This window comes from Narcine bancroftii, chromosome 3, assembly GCF_036971445.1.
Source record: "Narcine bancroftii isolate sNarBan1 chromosome 3, sNarBan1.hap1, whole genome shotgun sequence".
Lineage (NCBI taxonomy): Eukaryota > Metazoa > Chordata > Chondrichthyes > Torpediniformes > Narcinidae > Narcine > Narcine bancroftii.
In genome coordinates, this window is record NC_091471.1 from 348611746 (window position 1) to 348634702 (window position 22957).

General features: G+C 42.5%; 2 protein-coding genes across 12 annotated transcripts in view; one reads left to right on the top strand and one right to left on the bottom strand.

Annotated features, from left to right (window-relative positions):
- pctp (phosphatidylcholine transfer protein) overlaps positions 1 to 22957 on the bottom strand; it is a 148036-nt gene that overhangs the window by 11550 nt on the left and 113529 nt on the right. Inside the window, exon 1 of one of the 11 annotated variants that reach the window (XM_069929651.1) lies at positions 1982 to 2151. The exons of 9 other annotated variants lie outside the window; for them this stretch is intronic. In XM_069929651.1, the coding sequence (XP_069785752.1) occupies positions 1982 to 2098 (117 nt within the window). In that variant the 5' untranslated portion in view covers positions 2099 to 2151. Of the gene's footprint in view, positions 1 to 1981; positions 2215 to 22957 lie in introns of those variants that run through there. One more of the 11 variants, XM_069929644.1, reaches the window with a different exon arrangement.
- tmem100a (transmembrane protein 100a) lies at positions 9152 to 11374 on the top strand. Its single transcript, XM_069923021.1, has 2 exons — positions 9152 to 9327; positions 9934 to 11374. The coding sequence occupies exon 2, from the start codon at positions 10005 to 10007 to the stop codon at positions 10386 to 10388; it is 384 nt and encodes a 127-aa protein (XP_069779122.1). The 5' UTR covers positions 9152 to 9327; positions 9934 to 10004; the 3' UTR covers positions 10389 to 11374.

The window sequence follows — 22957 nt, forward strand, 5'->3', positions numbered from 1 at the left end:
GAGGCCAGGCCATGTGTGGCCAATTTAATTTATTGTTTTGAGGAAGTGACAAAGGTAGTTGATCAAGGTAGGGTGTAAATATTGTCCACATGGATTTTAGGAAGGCCCTGTGGTTGGCTGATCCAAAAGGCACAGATGCATGGGATCCACAGTGAATTAATAGTTTGGATATGAAATTAGCTGGCCCATAGAACAGGAAGCCCATGACGAATGTAAAGTGGATGGGTGGATTACTAAGATTGATGGAGTTGTGGACCGTGTGGAGAGTTATCAAATAATACAATAGGATATAGACAGTTATAGCTATAGATAGAGAAATGGTAGATGGAATTTAATCCAGGCAATTTGTACAGTTAATGGTATGGTTCTTAAAAGCTTTGATGTGCAGATCCATAACTCCTTCAAAGTGCCACACAAGTGGATATAGTGGTAAAAATGGTGTACAAGATGCTTGCCTTCATGGGTAGGGTATTGAGTACAAGAGCAAGGAGGTCATGTTGCAGCAGTATAAAACTTTGGTTAAGCCACACTTGGAATTCTGTGTGCAATTCTGGTCACCCCATTGCAGGAAGGATGTAGAGGCTTTGTAAAGGGTACAGATGTCACTTGGTTTAGGGATATGGGGAGAGGTTAGACAAACTTCTTTACCACATTACATGACAATAAACGTACTTCAAATGCTGTCAAATGGCACATTTCAGGTTGCAGAACTAAAGCTTAGTGCAGCCAAAGCAAATGCTTCGCAGGGAAAGACTGCAGTCCGTTCCCATTAGACATCGAGATGCTAAGTCTGTGTGAGAAAATTCTCTTTTTTCAATATTTTTAAATTTTTATTAACATCAAAAAAGACAGTACATCAGGATATATTAGTCAGAAAGATAATTTACACTTAAATCATATAATTTCATCCAAGGTACCCAACATTTTCAATCAAATAAATTGCTTTATATTAATAATGTAAAAAGAAAATCTAAACCTTCTACTAAGAAAGAAGCTGTTTGGCCAAAAAAAAAGACAGAATTCTTATCAGAGAGATAAGTTAACGCATTCTACGCCTAATCCTTTAACTGCCTTGTTTGGTATTGTTGGAGAGAACGGCATCTGATTTGAATGTATTAGCTTTTATTTCTCTTCTGGCTATGCAGTGTTGCTCAGATGGAGGGACATTACCCGTCTCATCATGCTCAGTGGCTATGAGACATCACGTCATGTTTAAACTGAGAGAAGATTAGATGATCAATTTCTGATTTGAATTCAAATTTTCAAACACTGTGGGTCCCTTTTCATAATCTTTCATTTGATATGAAGGGAGAAACTTCTCAAACACTTTGTATCATCCTCAGGAGGTCACTTCAGTGCCAGTGCTGCATTATACATATAATATGCTAACATGGCAAATGTGCCGTATCAAAAACATAGAAAGTCATAATGTGTTTGCATTTAAGTTGAGGGGAGGACGTTTAAGGGACAGTGCATGGCAATTTTTCGATGCCTGGCAATGGGCTGCCAAGGGTAGTGGAAAGAGATACAATAGTGTTTAAAAATCTTCTTTATAGACACGTGACTATTAAGGGGATGGAGGGATACAAGTGCAGCAGTTTTAGTTTGATTTTGGATCATATTCAGGGTCTATTCCTGTCCCTGTACGGATTGTTTTATGTTCCATAAAACTTTAATTTACGTTTTCATTCCAATTACCAAGGCAAAATAGAGAAGTCTGGAAAGCTCCCATTTTCTCCAGTTTCAGTCACATAGTCAGGTTGGCACAGGATGAACTGGCCAACACAAGTTCTCGCTCCCAGACCACTTGCTGGTGAGAATACGACCCATGCTTCAAGAAACTAACATTTTGATGGAAGCAACTCTCATTTTGCAAATAGCTTAAACACTACTGCATTTACCTATCTACCTACCTGCCCCCCCCACCCCTCCACTTGCTCCCTCCACCCCGGCACCGGATCCCGCCTCTGCCTGACCCTACCTCATGGTAGAGGCGGTGAATGTGGATTCCGGCGACGACCAGGAAGAGCTCCCAGCCTCCACCCAGCGCCGGCTCGTCCAGCTCCCGCCAGGCAGACTCCAGGCAGCTCTGATCCATGGCACCAGCCTCGGCCTGTGCGGCTGACGCAGCCACGCCAGCCGCCTCCCGCCCGGCGGAGGGCGGGCCGTCCGACCGACTGCCCGATGCCCGAACAAGTGTTGCCCAAAAGCCATTCAGCCCGTCTTACATGTGTTAGTCCTGACTCAGTGACCAGCACCCGGCTCCAGATTATACATACTAGGAATGCCAACAAGTCCGCGTGAAAAAATACCCTACCCCTTAAATCTCTGCCCATGGGTTTAACAGTTTCCTCGTTTCTACCAACCACAATTAAATCTTCCATTTGCCTCTGTTCCAAAGAAAACAACCTTTCCCCAAATTTGCAGTCCCAGCAATATTAGTTATCCAGCACAGAATCTGCCAATGCGTCCATGCAACCAAAGAGACTAATAGCTAATCCCATTTCCTACAATAGATCCATATTCCTCCAAGCCTTTCCTATTTTACCTGTCTAAATGTTTTTAAATGTCACAATTCTACAAATTGTCACAAATGTCACAGCTTCCTCTGGCAGCTAATTCCACACATCAACCACCATCTACGTGGAAAATTGCATCAGATTATTTTTAAATCTTTTCCTTTCACCTTGATTCTCAATCTTTTTTCCCCCCACTCACATCCCACTTTTAAGTCATCCCTTACTAACAAGAGAGCACTTATGGTATAGGATGTCATAAATTCTCTGTGGTTAGTAAGGGATGACTTAAGGTTGTATATGAGTAGGGGGAAAAGGTTGAGAACCATTGCATCCATGCCCTCTAGTTTTAGACTTTCCTAATGCATGGAAAAAGGCTGTCATTATTTAGTTTATATTCACTCTCATGATTTTATAAACCTACATAAGGTTCCCCCTTAATCTCCTATGATCCAGGAAATAAAATCCCAGCCTATCCACCCTCTCCTTAAAACACAAGCCCTCTGACCCCAGTGACATCCTTGTGAATCTATTCTGCACCCTTTCTAACTTAATGGCATCCTTCATATCACCAGTTGACCTGAATTGCGGACAATAATCCAAGTGTTGTCCCACCAGTGACTTATACAGCTGTAACATGGCATGAAATGATAGAGGACATCGATTTAATATGGAGGAGGAAATTTAAAGGATATTTACATGGTAAATCTTTTACACAGGGAGAGAGGCATGTTCCTGGAATGTGCTGCATCAAGGGGGATGGTGGAAGCAGATACAATAGCAATACAAGAACCATTTGGACAGATTCATGAATAAGCAGGGAATGGAAAGATCTTGACCATATTCAGGCAGTTGGGATTAGTAGTTCTGCTTTCCTTTATATTTCAGTAAATGAGTCAACAACAGCTTGGAATTCAATCTCTGAGTGCACTCATGGAGGCAGGCATCATCTGTGTATCACCTTAACCATATCACTACCATAAAATCACCAACAATCATCATGTTTTTGCACTACTGGCCAACTGTGAAGATTATTTATTTACTTTTCGCTTTTATATTTATTTTCTCTTTGTGGTATCTTATGTGTTAAATATAGATATAATGTTCTTGGTGTTTTATGCAACTGGGAAGCTTGTAGCAAGTAAAGATTTCCTTTGCATCTGTGTATTATAATTATGTATATAGCAATAAACTCTCATTCATTCATTAATTTAGTCACTCATTCATGCACTGCTGCATTTATGTGCATTCAGGCATCATTACTGATGGTAAAAATAAAAAACTCCCTCACACATCTCCTTTAAATTTTCTCCCTCTCACATTAAAAATATTCACATTATTACTCATGCGAAACCAGGCCTCCATAATTTTAAAGACTTCAATGAGCCTCCATTGCTCCCGAAAACATATCCAACTTTGTCTAATCTCTTGTTATAGTTAATACACCACAATCCAGGCAAAAATCCTGGTGAATTTCTCTTTTTCCTCTCTAAAACCTCCATTATCTTTTCATAGTGTGGCACTCAATAATCCACCAATCTCTGACTTGTTCCCTAAAATCTCATGTTTCTAACTAACAGTCCTGCCATTTACTGTACATTTTTTAAAATTAAAAATGTTAAATTTTAACTTTTAAATTAAAAAAAATTTAGACATACAGAAAATCTAACAGGCCATTTTGGTCCACGAGACCATGCCATCAAATTTACACCAATTAACCTACACCCCCGAGGAAAACCCACGCAGACATGGGGAAAACATACAAACTCCTTACTGACAGCACGTGATTCAAACCCCAGTCCCAGTTGTTGGTGCTGTAAAGGCGTTGTGCTAACCGCTACACTAACTGTGCCACCCCAACCAATGACACTTGCATTTGATCTCCAAAAATGCAACACCTTTCATTTGTTTGGATTAAACACTATATTTCATTTCTCAGCCCAAATTTCCAATTAATCCTGTGGAATCCTTTGAAAATAGGTCAATAGTGGTTTATTTTAAAATCCTACGTCCATGGGTCTGGGCCATAGGTGGCAGTGACTATGTTTAGCAGTGGCCTTGCAGGTTTGCAGATTCTGGTGAAGCAGAGAAGTGGTGTAGGACACCAGATAACAGGAGAGCACCTCTCATTTGAGAAGGAGAAGCAGAGGAGATGACCTACAGGACGATGACCACATTGATGCTCTGTGGCTGAAGAACTCACACAGGCAGTGCTGTTGGTTACTCGAGCTGACGAAGCTCTGTGGCCCCCTGATGAACAGGCCCCCCTGCACAGCCGCAGCTGAAGTGAGGAGAACTCTATCCAAGGTGAACCCACACAAAGCGGTGGGACCAGACAACATACCTAGTCGGGTACTAAAGGACTGCACAGACCAATTGAAGGAGGTCTTCACTGAGATTTTCAACACCTCACTCCAGCAGTCTATCATTCTGCAGAGTTCAAGACACCATTGTCCCAGTACCCAAGAGGGCGACAATAACAGGCCTGTGCCACTGACCTCTACTATTATGAAATGAATTGAGTGTCTGCTAATGGAACACATCAAAGCATACCTCCCAGAGATGCTGCACCTAATTCAGTTCAGCTATAGAAAAAAACATTCTCCAGATGCTACGGCCTTTTCGCTTTACTCCATCCTGGCCCACCTGGAGAACATATGGTAGGCTACTGTTCATTGACTTCAGCTTGGTGTTTAATATGATCACTCCCCAGAGGCTGCTGTAGAAGCTGTCCATGCTGGGACTCAACATCCTTCTCTGTAATTATATCATGGACTTCCTAACAGAAAGACCACAGTCTGTCCGGGTCGGTAGAACATCAAGCACCGTCACATTGAGCACTGGTGCACCTCAGGGCTGTGGCTCAGCCTGCTCCTGTCCACGCTACTGACCTACAACTGCATCGCCAGATCCAGCTCCAACAGAGACACAACAGATGACACAACAGCAGTCGGCCTCATCAGCCTCTACAGAGAAGAGGTAGAAAATCTCATGAAAGGGTACGAGAGTAACAACCTGGGTCTCAACGTGGACAAGACAAATGAGATGATCGTGGAATTCAGGAGGACCAGGAACAACCACCCTCCACTACACATCAACAACTCTATAGTAGAGAGTGTGAAGAGCACCAAGTTCCTTGGAGTTCACTTAACTAGTGACCTATCATGGACACTCAACATCTCCTCACTTGTCAGGAAGGTGCAACAGAGTCTGCAGCACCTGAGAAAACAGAAGCAGGCAAGGCTATTGGCCACCATTATGTCCAGCTTCTATAGGAACTCTTCAAGATCATCCTTGGCTGGCTGCATCACAGTGTGGTATGGTTGCTGCAGAGAAATGGATTGTAGGTTAATACTCAGGACCATAAGAGTGGCAGGGAGGATCACTGGCGTCTCCCCCCCCCCCCCCCCCAATCGATGAAATCTACTTGGATTGTTGTCTGAAGAGGGCGCACAAAATCATTGAGGACCCCTTCCACCCTGCATCTTTCAGCTGCTCCTGTCGGGGAAGAGATACAAGAGTATCAGATCCATCAACACCAGACTGAAGAACAGCTTCTTCCCACGGGCAGTGAGAATGCTGAACAACCAAAGGTTCTGCTCACACAAGTCATCCAAGGCTCTCATTTGTACAAATTAACATTTATCTATTTATTTATTTATAGATAAAATACTTGTCCTTCATATGTATTGTTTGTCTGAATGTATGTTATGTCTGGTTGTGTGTCTGTATGTTTTGCACCAAAGACCAAAGAATCCTGTTTCAATGAGTTGTATTTGTACAATCAGATGACAATAAACTTGACTTGACTTGAATGCAGTTAAGGGACTCGCACAAGGCTGCCAACTGCTGGAGACTGGCTCGAGACCAGGTATCAGAACTGAGATGCAAGAGGGTGCCGAGGGTGCTGATGGCTTCCTGATCATGTCAGAGGTTTTGATATGGAGCTCAGGTTGCCAATGGTTTGGACTCAATGCTATGTATCAGTAGTGCAAATAACTCTATTCAAGGAAAGATATGTATATGAAAGAAAAAAATGTAAACAAATTTTGCAGTACAGAAAATTAATATTCAGTGATAAATAATGTGCAATGAGCTTCGGATTGAGTTTGTTGTTTTGGAATCTGATGGTGATGGAGGTTCCTGAACCTGATAGTATGGGTTTTGTGGTGCCTACATTTCTTTCCTGATGGCAGCAGCAAGAACAGAACATGTCCTGGGTGGTGTGGATCCTTGATGATTACTGCTGCTCTCTGATGGCGGAATTCTGTGTAATTCTTTTTGATGGTGGGAAGATTTTTGCCTACGATGTACTGGGCTGGGAAGGGCTTTCCATTCAGAGGTACTGGTGCCCCCATATCAGGTCATGATGCAGCTAGTTAGCACAGTTTTTACTACGTGTAGAAGTTTGCCAAGGTTTCCGATGTCATACCAAACCTCCACAAACTCCTGAGAAAGTAGAGACACTGATGTGTTTTCTTCACAATAACATTCTTTCGTGTGTTGGGTGTAGGAAAGGTCCTCCCAGGAATTTAAATTTATTTACCCTCTCCAATTGATCTGGTCAAAGAAACCAAAAGATAGTGGTGGGTTTGTGACTGGAGGTCTGTAACCAGTGGTGCACGGGATGCACAGGATGGGACCGCTATTGTTTGTAATATATATTAATGGTTTGGATGAAAATATAGGTGATCTGATTAGTAAGTCTGCAGATTACACAAAAATGTGTGGAATTGTGGATAGGTATTAGGTAGGATGGTTTATATAACAGGAAATGTAATATTACACAAAATTTCCTTTAGTCTAGCATAAGACAGTCAAAGATTCACCATCAGCAGAAATTGCCTGGCCCCCCTTATGGTCAGAGAAAGATAAGCAAAGGCGGATCCCCTTAGAGTCACTGCGTGTCCATGGAATATCAGGGTTGTATGTAATGTCATATATGTACTTTGACAATAAACCTGAACTATAAATTGTGGATCTAAATGACCAACTTCTCTGTGGATCCCTTTCGGGACCTTGTCAAATGTTTTACTAAACTCCATGAAGACAACTTCCTACCCTCATCCATCATTTCTCTCACATTATCAAAAAACAATCAAATTTGTGAGACAGGACCTTTTTTGCACAAAGCCATTACTGGCTAATATCCAATAAATCCATACATTTTCAAATGGGATAAATGATATCTCTTCTCCAGTAATTTCCTGATGTTGGTTCAATAGCCTATAATTTTCTGAATGGTCCATTATCTTTTAACTCTTTGTGTACGTATGAGCTACAAAAACTAGATTATCCTGTGCCTCTGTTTCCATCTCTGAGTGAGAGATTGCAGGAGAAAATGTGTAATCTCAATTCCGTGATTTATGCCTGCCACCCAACCCACTTGGTGAATATTTGTGGAGTCTCCAGATGGGGTGTCAAAGAAGAGTTGAACTGTGAATGCATCACAGCCAGATCTCATCTCCCTTGCCTTAAATCATAGATGTACTTTTCACACAACTGCATTTTCTGTAATCCCCTATACCTTGCAAATAATGAGGACTTGGTATATCTAGTATTCTCAATTGTTTCTTGCTATTGCAGGAAGTGAATCAAATTTGCAGAAAATCAGCTTATGTGATTCTAAGAATCTCAAGAAGAAGCTAAATAGATAATTTATTCAGCACCTCTGGATGAACATGGTGTTCAAATATCACTGGGGATGGTCTTGGCGCCTCTCCTCCCATTCATCACATGGATGTGCAGAACTGCAGAGCCCTGATTGGAAATGTCAGTTGTGGATCATTTTCATGGCTTGTCTCAGGTATCCCCAGGTTGGAGCTTCACCAAATTAGCCTTTCTATGTAATATGCTGTTCACAGCATGCTCTTCTATATTTAATGAATCAGGGTTGGCCACCTGGATTCATAATGATGGTAGGATGAGGGATAGGCCAAGCTCTTGGGTAGAGAACATTTCTGCTGCATGCCTACTCGAGAGTTGCCAGATCCTACCCTGTCTCTATCCCATCTCACACTCAGTTTCACTTCATTCCTCATGTACCTTTAAACACAGATTTCAGGCAAATACCAACAGATGGGATTTTGAAAGGTATTCTAATTCTTCGGAGGTAATGGCTAGAATTCATTCTGAACAAGGGCTCAGTCCTGAAACGTTGGTTACCCTTTGCTTCCTATAGATGCTGCTTGACCGACTGAGTTTCTCCAGCACAATCACAGCACCTGCACACTTTCCTCTTTAACTTCACTCTGACCCGTTTGTTTCCAGGCTATCTGAGGGCAGGTACATGGATTTACTCAGAGGCAAGGAATTATCCCTACTTTTAGCAATGTAATGTATTAGAATCTAATAAATTATTGAAATCATATATTCTGGCTGAGATGGGATTCTTTGAATTGGTGGGTTGTTTTCGCTTTAACGTACAATATTTTAATTAAGTCCTAGATACAAAAAGAACAAACCTTGTATGAAGGATGAACGCCAGAGAAAGAGATGATGATGATTGGGGAGGGGGGGGGGGGTGGTTGGAGGGGGAGTCTGATGTGTCGGCACCCTCTCCGGGCGGTATTGCCTCATTCTCATCGAGCACATCAAGGGCTGAGCCTGAGAGTCCGAGGTCCGGCGCCGGGCAGTAGCAACTCCGAGTCGGAAATTCGCGGCCGCTTTTATTACCATCCTGTCCAGCGATGTCCTACTAATTGTACCTGAGCAGCGATTGCGAGCCTGCCTGGCAATCCAGTGGTGCGCAATGTCTGGCGACGGTAAGGAACGGAAGGACTGAGAGCAGCGGCTGGAAGTAGAATTCAAGGTGAGTGAGTGGGGGCTGAGATTGTGAACCCGCAGCAGATAAACCAGCGGCGCTCAGACCACAATATTCTCCGCATGAGCCTGGTGCCATGATTAAAGAAGTGATTCAGTAATAGTTCTCAGCAGACTATCTGGTCTGGGGGAACTAGTGCAAGGCTGTGGGGACAGTGCCGTGGATCGGGGCTAATTTGAGAGCAGCATTCCACAATGGGCTGAATGGTCGTGTCTGAGTGAACAAGCTTTGTTATAGTTTTGTCGCGGTGGTGTTCCGGTCGTTTTCCAGTGGGCATGGTCGTTCATAACCCACACCTTCTTTCTATTTTCAAGATTCCTATATTGTCGTGTAATATTACATTTTCTGTATTATTACACGAAATTGTCTTCTGCCTGCGGTAAGGCAGAATTGTGATTAGTGTCGCCCGGAGCCCCTTTCAGAACGGGAGAAAGAGGAGTACAACAGAGTCAGCGAATTCGCCTCCAGCGCTCTCGCAGCCTCTGCAGACGCAGAGACCCCTGTTCTATCCACCCTCTGCCCTTAACGATATAACGCTGCCCTTGTGGCTGCCTTGTTCTGACCTGTAAACTATCTTGCTGTCTCTGAATCTAGATCCAAGGAGGTGCCAACTGAATATTCTGGACAAGTTAAAGGAGAAAAGAAACGAACTGGGAAGGCGAAGGATGATAGAGGAAGCGGTGAAGGAGATGCCGGGGCTCCCGGTCCTTCCCAGCATCCAGGAAAAGGTCTCCGACTGCCCGTCCCTTGCAGCTGCTCAGCTCCTGAGCCACCAGGGCCAACTGACGGCGGCCACAGGTGGAGCTGAACTCTCCTGTTCAAGGTGTACAGTGCCCTTCGGACTAGTCATCCTGATTGCTGGCATGGTGGTCACCGTGGTTGCCTACAGTTTCAACTCGCATGGTTCCGTTATCTCGGTGTTGGGCCTGGTCTTACTGGCCTTGGGTTTCCTGCTCATGACCTCCAGTGCGGTGTGCTGGAGAGTGAGACAATGCAGAAAGAGAGCCAAACGGAGAGAAAGTCAGACGACGTTGATGGCCAACGTCTAGGACACATTCTTCACCCATTTGAGTGTCCAAATCCTGGAAATTTGTAATGACAACCCTACGCCTATGGTTCAACCCCCTGACTTCATAACGTTGATCCTTCTCAATAACTTGTGCAACGAAAAGAATTTCTCCATGATCTCTTGATTCGGGCGCCGTCCTCGTCAACACGAAAGCAACGGAACAGAGATGCTCTCAGAACCCGGAACCAAGCAACTATTTGCATCTAACTGTGTGAGTCCCAGCGAGTCCTGGACAGTAGCTCGTACCGAGTTGAGGCTCCCACTGTATAAATTAGTGATAATTTATTGACATCTCTATTCTCGAACACGATGGACTTTGTCACAATTACTACGGGTGTTCGTTGTCATCAAAATGTTCCAGCAGGGAAATGTCCGTCTTCCTCCTGGTTTGCACTGTCTTTTACTGCAGTTCCGACCAATATGCGCCCATTCCTCTCCCCACCTTCTTTTCCACTTCATAGACGTACTTCGTTTTACTTTAGTCCGATAAAGGGGGGCGACTCCAAACGTTGTCTAACCACGTCAGCACACAGTGCGGGATTCCTTCAGCATCTCACCGCTCAAGACGCGTGTATCGCGGCGGACAGTGTTTCTTCACTCTCCCATTCCTATCAGTTTCCCTGCTCTCACACTCGGAATTTATTAAAACCACTGACAAGGCTCACAAGTCCGTTGAATTCCCGACTTTACTTCATTAACCGGCGCCTAAATTCATTGGAATTAGAGAAATGCAGTTGTTAAGACAGGGTGGTGGAAACCCTCTCCATCTAACGAGCGGGAATGGAGTTGCGTGAATCACTTAACTCAGTCTTGCAACCCTCTCTCACCCCCGCACCGTCGCTTTGCCATCATCTTTCCTTCCCGTAACCATACTTCAAGGATCTCATCGTCCAGCTACCATTGTTTACTTTAACGATACTAAGGTCAGTTTGAAGTGGCGATCGTGAACGCCACGGGACTGCTGGTCTTTGGTTTCTCCTGGACTTTTTTTTTCCTGATTAAACTTTAGATATTCTTTGCCATTCAAGGTTTCCTTGCCATCAATCATACTATTTTTGCCTTTCACATTTACCAGAAATGCTGGCCCTGAACTCTTTTTAAAATTTCTCTTTGCCAGCTGCTGTTGAACCTGTAAACGTCTATTCCCAGTCTCCTTTCACCAGGTACTCCATGACATAAATGAAATCAGACTTTCAACAATTTAGAACTTTAATTTGACGACCATCTATCATTTCCTAAGAGAAGGTCAAGTACTGCCCTGTCCCTGGTAGGATTATCCACCTATTATCACAGGAAGTGTTCTTGGACACACTTGACAAATTCTGCCGCATTCGAGTCCCAAGCACTAAAATAATCCCAGTTAATATTGGGAACATTAAAGTCTGCTACTTCTATAACCCTAGTTCTTCAAATTGCCAACCCTCAACAATATCTTCACTGTCTATCTCTTTTCTTTTAAAAATATCTTTATTGAGTTTAATTTAAAAAAAACGTACACATATTAATCCATGACATGGTACTGTCTATCTCTAAACACACTCCATGGCTTTCTTTATACCCATTCCAAAAACAATTTTTTCCACTTCCAAAATCTTCAAATCTCTAAACTCTGTTCATTGACAATATTTTCTTTGTGCCTCCACAGACAAAGGCATATGTGATTTCTATTTTAAAGACATTAACAAATTCTCCATTCTTGAGAGCTTTCTAAATCATTTTACTTTCAGATAGGTTTGCAATTGGAGTCAGAATACCACACAATTGTAGAATCATAGACTCAACTGTCATTGTTATGCTATGACATGGAGTCTCTGTTACAATTTTCAGAGAAGCCAGAGGTATTATTCCAATAAGAAGGGAGAAAGTAAAAGTTAGGAAACTATAAGTTGGTTAGTCTAACTTCAGTGATTGACAAGATTCTTGGAGTCCATTATTAAGGATGAGTACTTGAAAGCTTAAAATAAAATAGGCTGAAGTCAGCATGGTTTCCTTCAGGGAGATCTTGATAAAGTTGCTGAAATTCTCTGAGGAAGTAATGAGCAGAATAGACGAAGGAGAGTTGGTGGATCTTGTTTATTTGAATTTTCAGATACGCATAAAGCTGCTAAACAAGATAGGAGTGCATGCTATTACAGGAAAGGTACTGTTATGGATTGACTGACAGGCAGAAAGCAAAGAGTGGGAATAAAAGAGGCCTTTTCTGGCTGGTTGCTGGTGACTAGTGGTGTTCCGCTGGGGTTGGTGTTGGATGTGCTACTTTTCACATTGTATGTAAACAATTTAAATTATGGAATTAATAGCTTTGTGGCCAAGATGGTGAATGATACGAAGATAGGTGGAGGGGCAATTAGTGTTGAGGAAGCAGGAGTCTGCCGAGGGACTTAGACAGGTTGAAAGAATATGCAAAGAAGTGGCAAATAGATTACAGTGTATGGCCATGCATTTGGTAGAAGGAATAAAGGCATAACTATTTTTTAAATGGGCAAAAAATCCAGAAAGTGGTCCAAAAGGACTTGGGAGTCCTTGTACAGGATTCCCTAAAGCAGTGATTCTCAACCTTTTTCTTTCCACTCACTTACCACTTTAAGTATTCCCTATGCCATAGGTGCTCTGTGATTAGTAAGGGGTTGCTTAAGGTGGTTTGTGGGTGGAAGGAAAAAGGTTGAGAACCACTGCTTTACACATTGAGTCGGAAGCAAGCAAATGCAATGTTAGCATTAATTTTGAGAGGTTTAGAACATAAAAGCAATGATTCAGTACTAAGGCTTTCAGATTTGGAGTATTGTGGGTAGGATTGGATCTCATATCTAAGGAAGGATGTGTTGGAAAGGGTTCCGGAGGAGGTTTACAAGGTAAATATTGAAAGGGCTGGATAGAGTGGACATGGAAAACATGTTTCCAGTAATGGGAGAGCCTGGGACCAAGGGCACAGCACAGAATAAAAGGATGTCCCTTTACAACAGAAATTGCTTCAGCCAGAGGGTGGTGAATCTGTGGAATATGTTGCCACAGGCAGTTGTGGAAGCCAAGTCATTGGGTATATTTAAGGCAGAGATTAATAGATCCTTGATTAGCCAGGGCATCAAAGGTTATGGGGAAAAGGCTGGGCAATGGGGCTGAGTGGAAAAATGGATCAGCTCATGATTAAATGGCAGGGCAGACGATGGGCTAAATAGCCTATTTCTGCTCTTATGGTTTTATGATAAACTGTCCATGTTCACCTCTGAATCATTTTGTAACATAGAAGAACTGACCCAATGACGATTGAGAGATACAAACCCTCCCTCGATGATTGTACCTAGTTTATCCCTTACAACCTGAATCAAATTAGTGCTGCATTACCAGTGTTCACTGCCCACCTGCCCTCATTTGTCAGGGCATTGAGTACAGATTCACCACCCTCTGGCTGAAGCAATTTCTGTTGTAAAGGGACGAGGCAGTCATTGGGTAGATTTAAAGTGGAAGTTGATAGGTTCTTGATTAGTAAGGGTGCCAGAGGTTATGGGTCAAAGGCAGGAGCATCGAGTTGAAAGAAAGAATACATCACCTTAAATTAATGCCCTCTAGTTTTAGATTTCCCTACCCACAATATTTCATGTGGGTTCTCACCACATCTTGTTTGGTTTTAACCTAATGTCTCTGCTCCTGGACTTACTGCCAAACACTTTCTTTATCAGCCTGTTTACCTATGTCATCACTTTCTTTCTTTCTTCTGCCGCACACTCTTGAACCCTATCATTCACCTTGTAATTCTTGCCCTGGTTTAACTTAGCAAAGTGCTTCAACTCGTACTAGTATGAGTTAAATTCCATCTGACATTCCTTAGCCCACTTTCCTAGTTCATCCAGATCCTGCTGTAACCTTAGATATCCTCCTTCACTCTCCACTATTCCATCAATTTTTTGTATAATTTGCCAACTTACTAACTACGCTAACAACATTTTCAGCCAAGTTGTTAATATAAACAACAAACAGTAGTGGACAAAACACTGATTCCTGTGGCACACCACTGGTAACAGGCTTCCAATATGAATAACAATCCTTCACTACCACCCTCTTTCTCCTACCATCAAGCCAATTCTGTATCAACCCTGAATTCCATGCCATCTGACCTTCTGGAGCAGCCCTTCATGTGGCACCTTGTCAATGTCTACTGCCCTTCTCTTACCGATCTTTTTGGTTTGCTCGTCAAAAAATTCAATCAAGTTTACGAGACACAATTTCCCACAGACAAGTTATGCTGACCATTCATTCCTCACTTTTCCAAGTGCAAGGAGATTCTGACTGCAGATTCCCCTCCAATAACTTACCCATGACAGATGATAGTTCCTTGACTTATTCTTAATGACCTTTTTTCAATTTATTCTGACCCCGCCGTTCTACCCAGTTTTATCCCTTACTGTGTTTTCATTATCTCTCCTGATCTTCCCCTTTTGGAACTGGAATAATCTTCCCTCAGCAGATATCTCAGCTTCCCTAAATCCCCACCATAAAGAATTCTGAACCTGATATGATATTGAGTCCTACTTCTTTGACCCAGATTTTAACCCTTTTCAAAATCTCAAATCCATCTGGATCCCTCCTTTTGCCTTCTTGACTTTTCTAGATCTATTCATTATTTAACGTCAATATGACATTTACTCCGAATCTGCAGCATTCCACCCATTGAAGACCAACCTCATCAAACATGCTGAGAAAGTGGCAATGTCATGGTCAGGCAAACTACTGCACAGAGGCCGCATATTAGCTTCCAGATATCTTGTCATACATCCCACTGGTCCATGACAGTCATCAGGTTATTGTCTCCCAGGGACTCTGTCGAGCCACTGACCTCATTTCCTCAGGAAACATTCACAGCCTTCTCATCCCCCAAACTGTTTCTACATCCTTCCGATGATCCACAAGCTGGACTCTCTTGGTAGGCTTACTGTTTCAGTCTGTTCTCTTCCCACAAAACTAATTTCTTCCTATTTAAATCTACTCTTTCTCCCCTATTGAGTTCCTTCCCACTTACACCTGAAATACTGCTGATGCCTTCCTGATCCCTTACAAACTGGTTTCATCATCCTGGTGTGGAATGGAGGTACAGACCAATTGGATTACGAGAGTTTGGCAGAATAATATCTTACATTGAACAAGTTCTCCTTTAACTCCGATTGTATTCTCCAAATTAAATACATATGAATGGGAAGTCATGTGGTCCAATCTATAGTAAAAACATTGAAATGCTGGAGGAACTCAGCTGGTCTTTTCAGCATCTATAGGAGACAAAGATATATGTGTGTATATTGATGTTTTGGGCCTGAGCCCTGCTTCAGGCAGAAGCAGGATATATCAGAAAGTCTCAGAATTCAAACAATGGGGGAGGAATCCAGACCAACAACAATTGTTAATTGGATGTGGTAAGGGACTAGGTAGAAGCTATCATGTCTGTGTGAAAGGAGACAGGGAATGAAGAGACGATAGGGAAGCAGGGTGTGGTGGTGGTGGGGATTTTAATAAAAGCCAGAGAAGTTGATTTAATGTCATCTGGTTGGAGGACGCCCTGTCAAAAGATTAGGTATTTTTTCTCCAATTTACAGGTGGTCTCAGTCTGTCAGTACATGAGTCCATGGACAGACATGTTGGCAATGGAATAGGATTGAGAATTGAAATGGGTGGCCACTGAGAGATCCACTCTATTGCAGCAGACAGAGCCAAGGTGCACAACAAAGCAATCTCCCAGTCTTCATCCAATCTCTTGACGAAGAGGAGACCACAGCGGGAGCACTGGATGCAGTAGATGGCCCTGCAAATTCACAAAGTGAAATGTTGCTTCATTTGGAAGGACTGTTTGGGGCCCAGAATGGTGCTAAGGGAGGAGTGTGGGTGCAAGTGGAGCATCTTCTGCAATCACAGGAACACGTCCCAAGGAGAAAATTGTTGGGGAGGGAGGAGTGGGCAAGGGAATCACAGAGGGAGCGGTCCCTGCGGAAGGTGGAGGGGAGGAGAGGGGAATATGTTCTAGTGGTGGGATTACATAGTAAGTGGCAGAAATGACAGAGTTGGATGAGTTGGATGCGGAGGCTGGTGGGATGGTAGATGAGGACAAGAAGAATCCTGTCCTTGTTGTACATGGGGATGGAGGGGGCCAGGGCAGATGTGCAGGTAATGGAGGATATGCAGGTGAGTGCCGAGTTGATAGAGGGAAAGCCATGTTGTTTGAAGAAGGAGGACATCTCTGATGATCTGGCATGCACGTCCTCATCAACAGGATGGGAAGAGGTGTAATCGAGGTAGCTATGGTAGCTAGGTTTATAGAAGATACCTATTGAGAGTTTGTCTCCTGAAATGGAGACTGAGAGATCGAGGAAGGGAGAGTGTTGCTAGAGATGGACCAAGTGAATTTGAGGTCAGGGAAGAATTTGGCAGGAGAGTGGATAGCTATATGAGGCAGCACCAAAGTCATCGAAGTAGTGGAGGAAGAGTTGAACGGCCTTACCTATGTAGGCTTGTAGCATGGATTGTTCCAAGTAGCCAACAAAAAGGCATGTAACCCTAGCTGAAACCCATGTGGGTACCCATGGCTACCCCTTTAACCTAGAGAAAGTATGATGAGTCAAAGGAGAAGTTCTACTAGCTGGAGGAGGGTGTTGGTGGAGGGGGACTAATTGGTTCTATTGACCAGAAAGAAACGTAAGGCTTTGAGGCATATGTAGAACTCTACACATTTCTTTCAAACTAAGGCTCAATCTGTTACCTCTTTTTTCAGTACACTTTATGTTGGTGCTTCCTACGCTCATACAGAACTCTAAAATGTCATTGTATTCACGATCAGTTTCCACCCTGATCTCATTTTCACATTCTCCATTCATAACTCTTTCCTTTGTTTTAATTTATAAAAGAGCCCCAGCAACAACATTACCTATTTAGGCACACAATGGATATAAGTTAAACAGTCATTCCCAGATTATCTTGTAATGGTTTGCGTTGTGAGAAATGTGGATCTAACTGCAAATTCTGTGCAATCTTTTGCTACAAGGAATCTACACTGTATGGCTGAGCCTCATATGTTCATTCAGATTTCAACCTGATTGTGGTTAATTCAGGATTGAAGGCATTTCACAAACAAAATTGTATGTTAGTTGTGTGTATCTCTCCCTGCAATGGAGTGTAACCCTCATTTACTCAAATACAGAGCTGTTTAAATGATTAATACTGTCCAGAGATTTGAGTTCAGGATAGGTCAAAAGTAGATCTATGGAATTCTTCTTGTCATGAATCAACTTAAGACAATAAAGTTTGCACCTTTATTACAAAACAAGGATCCACTGAACAACTCAGGACTGTTCACTAAACTTGAAGATTTATAAAGGATTTGTACCTCTGTTACAAGCACAAAGAAAAATACTGTTAAAATGAGAAATTCTAAACAATGATTTCAACCTCTTGATTTTGTCAAAAATGAGTTTCAATCTGAATACCATTTGAAAGATTAATACAGAGTCAATAAATAATCCGATAACTTTTAAAGAGTCAGCAAATAGAAGGATAAAGTATGATGATGGGTGGTGAGATTAAGGAAAGTGTGGGCGGAAGGATTACGAGGTGTCACGAGAAGGACAGATTTGTGGCTGTGTTGTAACTAGATCTGGATAAATTGTGTTGGAGGAAGGGAATTTGCAAATTAAAGATATAGTGAAAACAAGTTGGCCAAAAACTATTTACTGTGACTGAAATATTAATATTTTCTCAAAAAGCAGAAGGAGGCAATTTTTAAAGGATAATTTACAATTATTTTGCCATTTGGTTGGTTTAGATGCCAACAGTAAAATCTCTCATGAATACTTAATGTACTAAGAGACTTGGAAGTTTAAGAACTTGGAACAATATAGCACAGGAACATACACTTCAGCCTATATCTGGAGGATGTTATGGTAGTAGGAAGAAATAAGGCTATTTAAAAAAAACTCAAGATGAGAATCATAGAGTTCTGAGTAGTGAGAAATGACATTGACCTTCATATAAATGTGTACACATGGCATACGTCCAAAGCCTAAATGCAATCTACAAGATAGTACATGGTCTCAAGTATTATCCCACAAAGACCACCCACAAATTGGAGGAACAATACTTGATTTTCCATCTGGTTTCTCTCCAACCAGATGGCATTAATATTGACTTCTCCGGTTTCTGCTAACCTACTCTCCATTTTCCCTCCCTTCCCTTTCCCTTTGTCTTCAATCTCTCACTGCTGCAGTCAGAGGTTCCCACCTGCTTCAAAAGGGCACCAATCATCCTGGTACCCACGAAGAGCAGAGTGAGCTGCCTCAATGACTATTGTAAAAAAAAGAATATTAGGGTAATGAAATGCTTTAAGAGGTTGGTCATGGCCAGAATTAGCGTGTACCTAAGCAAAGGACTAGACCCACTGCAATTCGCCTATCAAAACAATTGCTCCACAGTAGATGCAATATCCTGGCTGCCCACTCAGCTCTGGATCTCTTGGAAAACAGTACTCTTCATTGATTACAGCTCAGGCTTCAACAGCATTATTTGTGCCCTCTTTGTGCCCTCCAGTGCTGGTCAACAAGCTCCAAACTTTGGGCCTCTGCAAATGGATCCTTGACTTCCTCATCGGAAGACCACAGCCAGTACAAAATGGAAACAACGTCTCCTCTTCACTGACTATCAACACAGGCACACAAGGATGTGTACTTAGCTCACTGCTCTACTCACTATACATTCATGACTGTGTGGCCATGCACAGTTCCAATGCTATCTACCAATTTGGCATTGACATCACGGTTGTTGGCAGAATCACAAACAGAATGAGGAAGCGTACACAAGGAAGATAGATCAGCTCATTGAGTGGTGTCACACCAACAATCTTGCACTTAACATTAGCAAAACCAAAGAGATGATGGTGAACTTCAGGAGGAAGTCAGGAGAACAGGAACCAATTGTCACTGAGGGCTACATAGTGGAGAGAACCAACAAATTCCTGGGTGTCAACATCTCCGAGGATCTGTCCTGGAGCCTCCACGTTGATTCAATCATGAAGAAGGCTCGCCAGCAGCTCAACTTGGTGAGGTGTTTGAGGAGATTCAGTACATCACTGAATACTATCGAAAACTTCTACAGGTGTACCGTGGAGAGCATTCTGGCTGGTTGCATCACTCTCTGGTACAGAGGTGCCAACACTTAGGACAAGAAAAACTCCAGAGGGTTGTTAATTTAGCCTGCGACATTACAGGCACCAGACTTCACTCCATTGAGGACATCTATAAGGCGATGTCTTAAGAAAGCTGCCTCTATCCTCAAGGATGCCCCCACCCAGGCCATGCCCTCTTCACTCTGCTACCATTGGGAAAAAGGTACAGGAGACTGAAGACCAGCACTCAGGAGCACAAAGACAGTTTCTTTGGTTCTTTGACTTTTTGTATACTATTTTTACCATATTTATTTTTGTGAGGTGGTTTATATGAATGTTTGCTCTGTGATGCTGCCGTAAAACAACAAATTTTGTGACTTGTTCAAGCCAATAAATTCTGATTCTGATTCTTTCCCTTTTCTCTCCACCCCCTTTCTTCTTTATTCATGAGCCATCCTTCCTCTTCCTGCTTGCTGTTGTGCCATCCCTCCCTTATCCACCTATTACTTCCTGTCTTTGTGACAGTACTCCTCCCTCCACCCCTCCCCCATACCATTTTGTTCAGATGCCTGCTGATATTTTTCCATATCTTGATGAAGGGCTCAAGTCCAAAATGTTGGTTATGTATCTTTATCTTTGCTATATAAAGTACAGGTAGAACTTCAATTAATCTGGCGCTCTGTGGTCTGGCAACTCCCGTGGTCTGGCACATTTTGAATCTGCCGCTATTAGTACAAACTCCTTACAGAATATGCCGAGATTGGGACCATGGTTCTAGTCCTGCATTGTCTATAAGGAGTTTGTACAAATGGTGGAAGATTCAACCTTTATAGCACCAGCGATCGGGACCGGGGTTCGAGTCCCATGCTGTCTATGAGAAGTTTGTACTAATATCTTGATAGCTGGCACTGTAAAGGCATTAAGCTATCTGCTATGCTAACTGTGTCGCCCACAGTATTATTTCCTGTTTTAAGCTTTGTTGTACCTTTGTTATATTTACATGGGGGTCGGGGCGCTCCCTTAGGGGTCAATTTCTGTTTTCAAGCATTTTCTGTGGTCTGGCAATGGCTAGGTCCAAACATCACCTAATTAAAGAGGTTCAACCTGTACACTCTTTGACCTTCTGAGTTTCTCCAGCATTGTGTTTTTACCCAACTGCTGGACAGCAAAGACCTGCGCTTTGCTACTGTGTAATCCTAAAAGTGCTACAGATTAGGAAATTGCAGGTGAAGCATTAAAATGAAAGTCCTATCCATTGCCTATAATGGATGTAAAGGACCTTATGATGAAATTATTGCATAGAAGTGATGGAAAATGTGTGATGCATGTGTCTACCTTGCTTGATTGTGGACCTGCAAAACAGTTAGAGAAATGTTTTGAATGAAAATATTGTCTTTCAAGACTGGATATTCAAAGGTAATTTACAATGCAAGCACCATTAAAATGTAGGAGATGCTTTGAATGCAGGTGTGCAGAAATTTAAATATGCTAAATTTTGGAACGGTGAGCATGTATGCATGTGGTTAATATTAAGGGGTGAAAATACAAATGATTATACATTTTTCTGCATGATAACTGGGCAGAATGGGAATGTCCCAGCTGACCTCACCTAAAACTTTCTCCTGATACCATGAGATCACCTGTTTCTAAAGTCAGAGGAACATCAGATGGAGATGAGTTCAGGACTCAAAATATGTTGCAAACTATGTGAAGGTGAGAAAATGAGCAGATAGTGGGGGTCAAACCAAGGAAACATTTCAAAACAAGGTCAAAGATCTTGGTGTTTTGATCATAGAAAGCCATGAAGAATAGATACTTTTGCTATTTTCAACTTTCTTGTCTCTAAGGTATCTAAATATGCATCTGTAAAATTTAAAAAAAAATTGCTTCACAGAATCAAAAACAGAGTGCAAAATAGTCCAGGCAGAGAGATAGTAAAAATCATTGATCAGGATAGAGAAAATATGCCATATTCGTTTTTCCATCAAGTGTATGCAACTTCACAGTAATCCTATTTCTGTCTATTTTCTTGTACCCATCCCCTCACATACCTATCAATTCCAGCCTAGTTGACCTACCACTCACCTACACTAGGGGAAACTTAGAATAACCAATTAACCACCAACCCATATGTCTTCAATATGTAGGAAGGAACCAGAGCACATAATCACACAGATAAATATGCAAACTCCACATATAAAACATCACAGGTTGCGATCAAATTGGGTCTCTGGAGTTTTAAGGCACCAGCACCAACTGCTGTGTCATTGTGAAGCTCATTGCATCTCCTGTGATGATCCACCCTGTTATATCACAGTAATCCTGTGATGGGATTCGAACCCCGTTACCAATTGCTGGTGCTGTAACAGTATTGCGCTAACTGCTATGCTAACCATGTTGCTCTTTTTTGTAAATGTTTGGCAGAGCAATGCAATTCCACAATTTGAACTTTACAATGTCAATCAATCAAATGCTGCCTTAATGTCAAGTGGTCATCACCTTCATCTCACTTCTCCAATTTAGCTTTTTAGTCTATGTTTGGATCAAGACTGTGAGGAATTAAAGAGAGAAAGGGACCAAGAACAATGCAAACTGGCTGTCAGTCAGCAGATTATTGGAGAATAAGTTCCAAATGATAGAAATGGTCAATGATACCTTTCAGTCTTTTCTTTGGCTTGGCTTCACGGACGAAGATTAATGGAGGGGTAATGTCCACGTCAGCTGCAGGCTCGTTTGTGGCTGACAAGTCCGATGTGGGACAGGCAGACACGGTTGCAGCGGTTGCAAGGGAAAATTGGTTGGTTGGGGTTGGGTGCTGGGTTTTTCCTCCTTTGTCTTTTGTCAGTGAGGTGGGCTCTGCGGTCTTCTTCAAAGGAGGTTGCTGCCCGCCGACCTGTGAGGCGCCAAGATGCACGGTTTGAGGCGAGATCAGCCCACTGGCGGTGGTCAATGTGGCAGGCACCAAGAGATTTCTTTAGGCAGTCCTTGTACCTCTTCTTTGGTGCACCTCTGTCTCAGTGGCCAGTGGAGAGCTCGCCATATAACACGATCTTGGGAAGGCGATGGTCCTCCATTCTGGAGACCCAGCGCAGTTGGATCTTCAGCAGTGTGGATTCGATGCTGTCGGCCTCTGCCATCTCGAGTACTTCGATGTTGCTACTGATTATTGACAGCAGATTTGGCAATATTTCAGTACAATAAATTTGTCCCAGGGAGAGTAAAGAAACAATCTGTTTATAATGACAGAGTGAATTGAATGTACATGTTTCACTGTATTAGAGAGAAACAGGATGGAATCTACCACAATCACCCAGAGTGAGAAAAGAAAGTGAAACACAAAATCTACAGTTGCTGGAATCTTAAGTGAACAAAGGGAAGCTGGAGAGACTCAGGAGGAAGACTGCATCCATGGATAG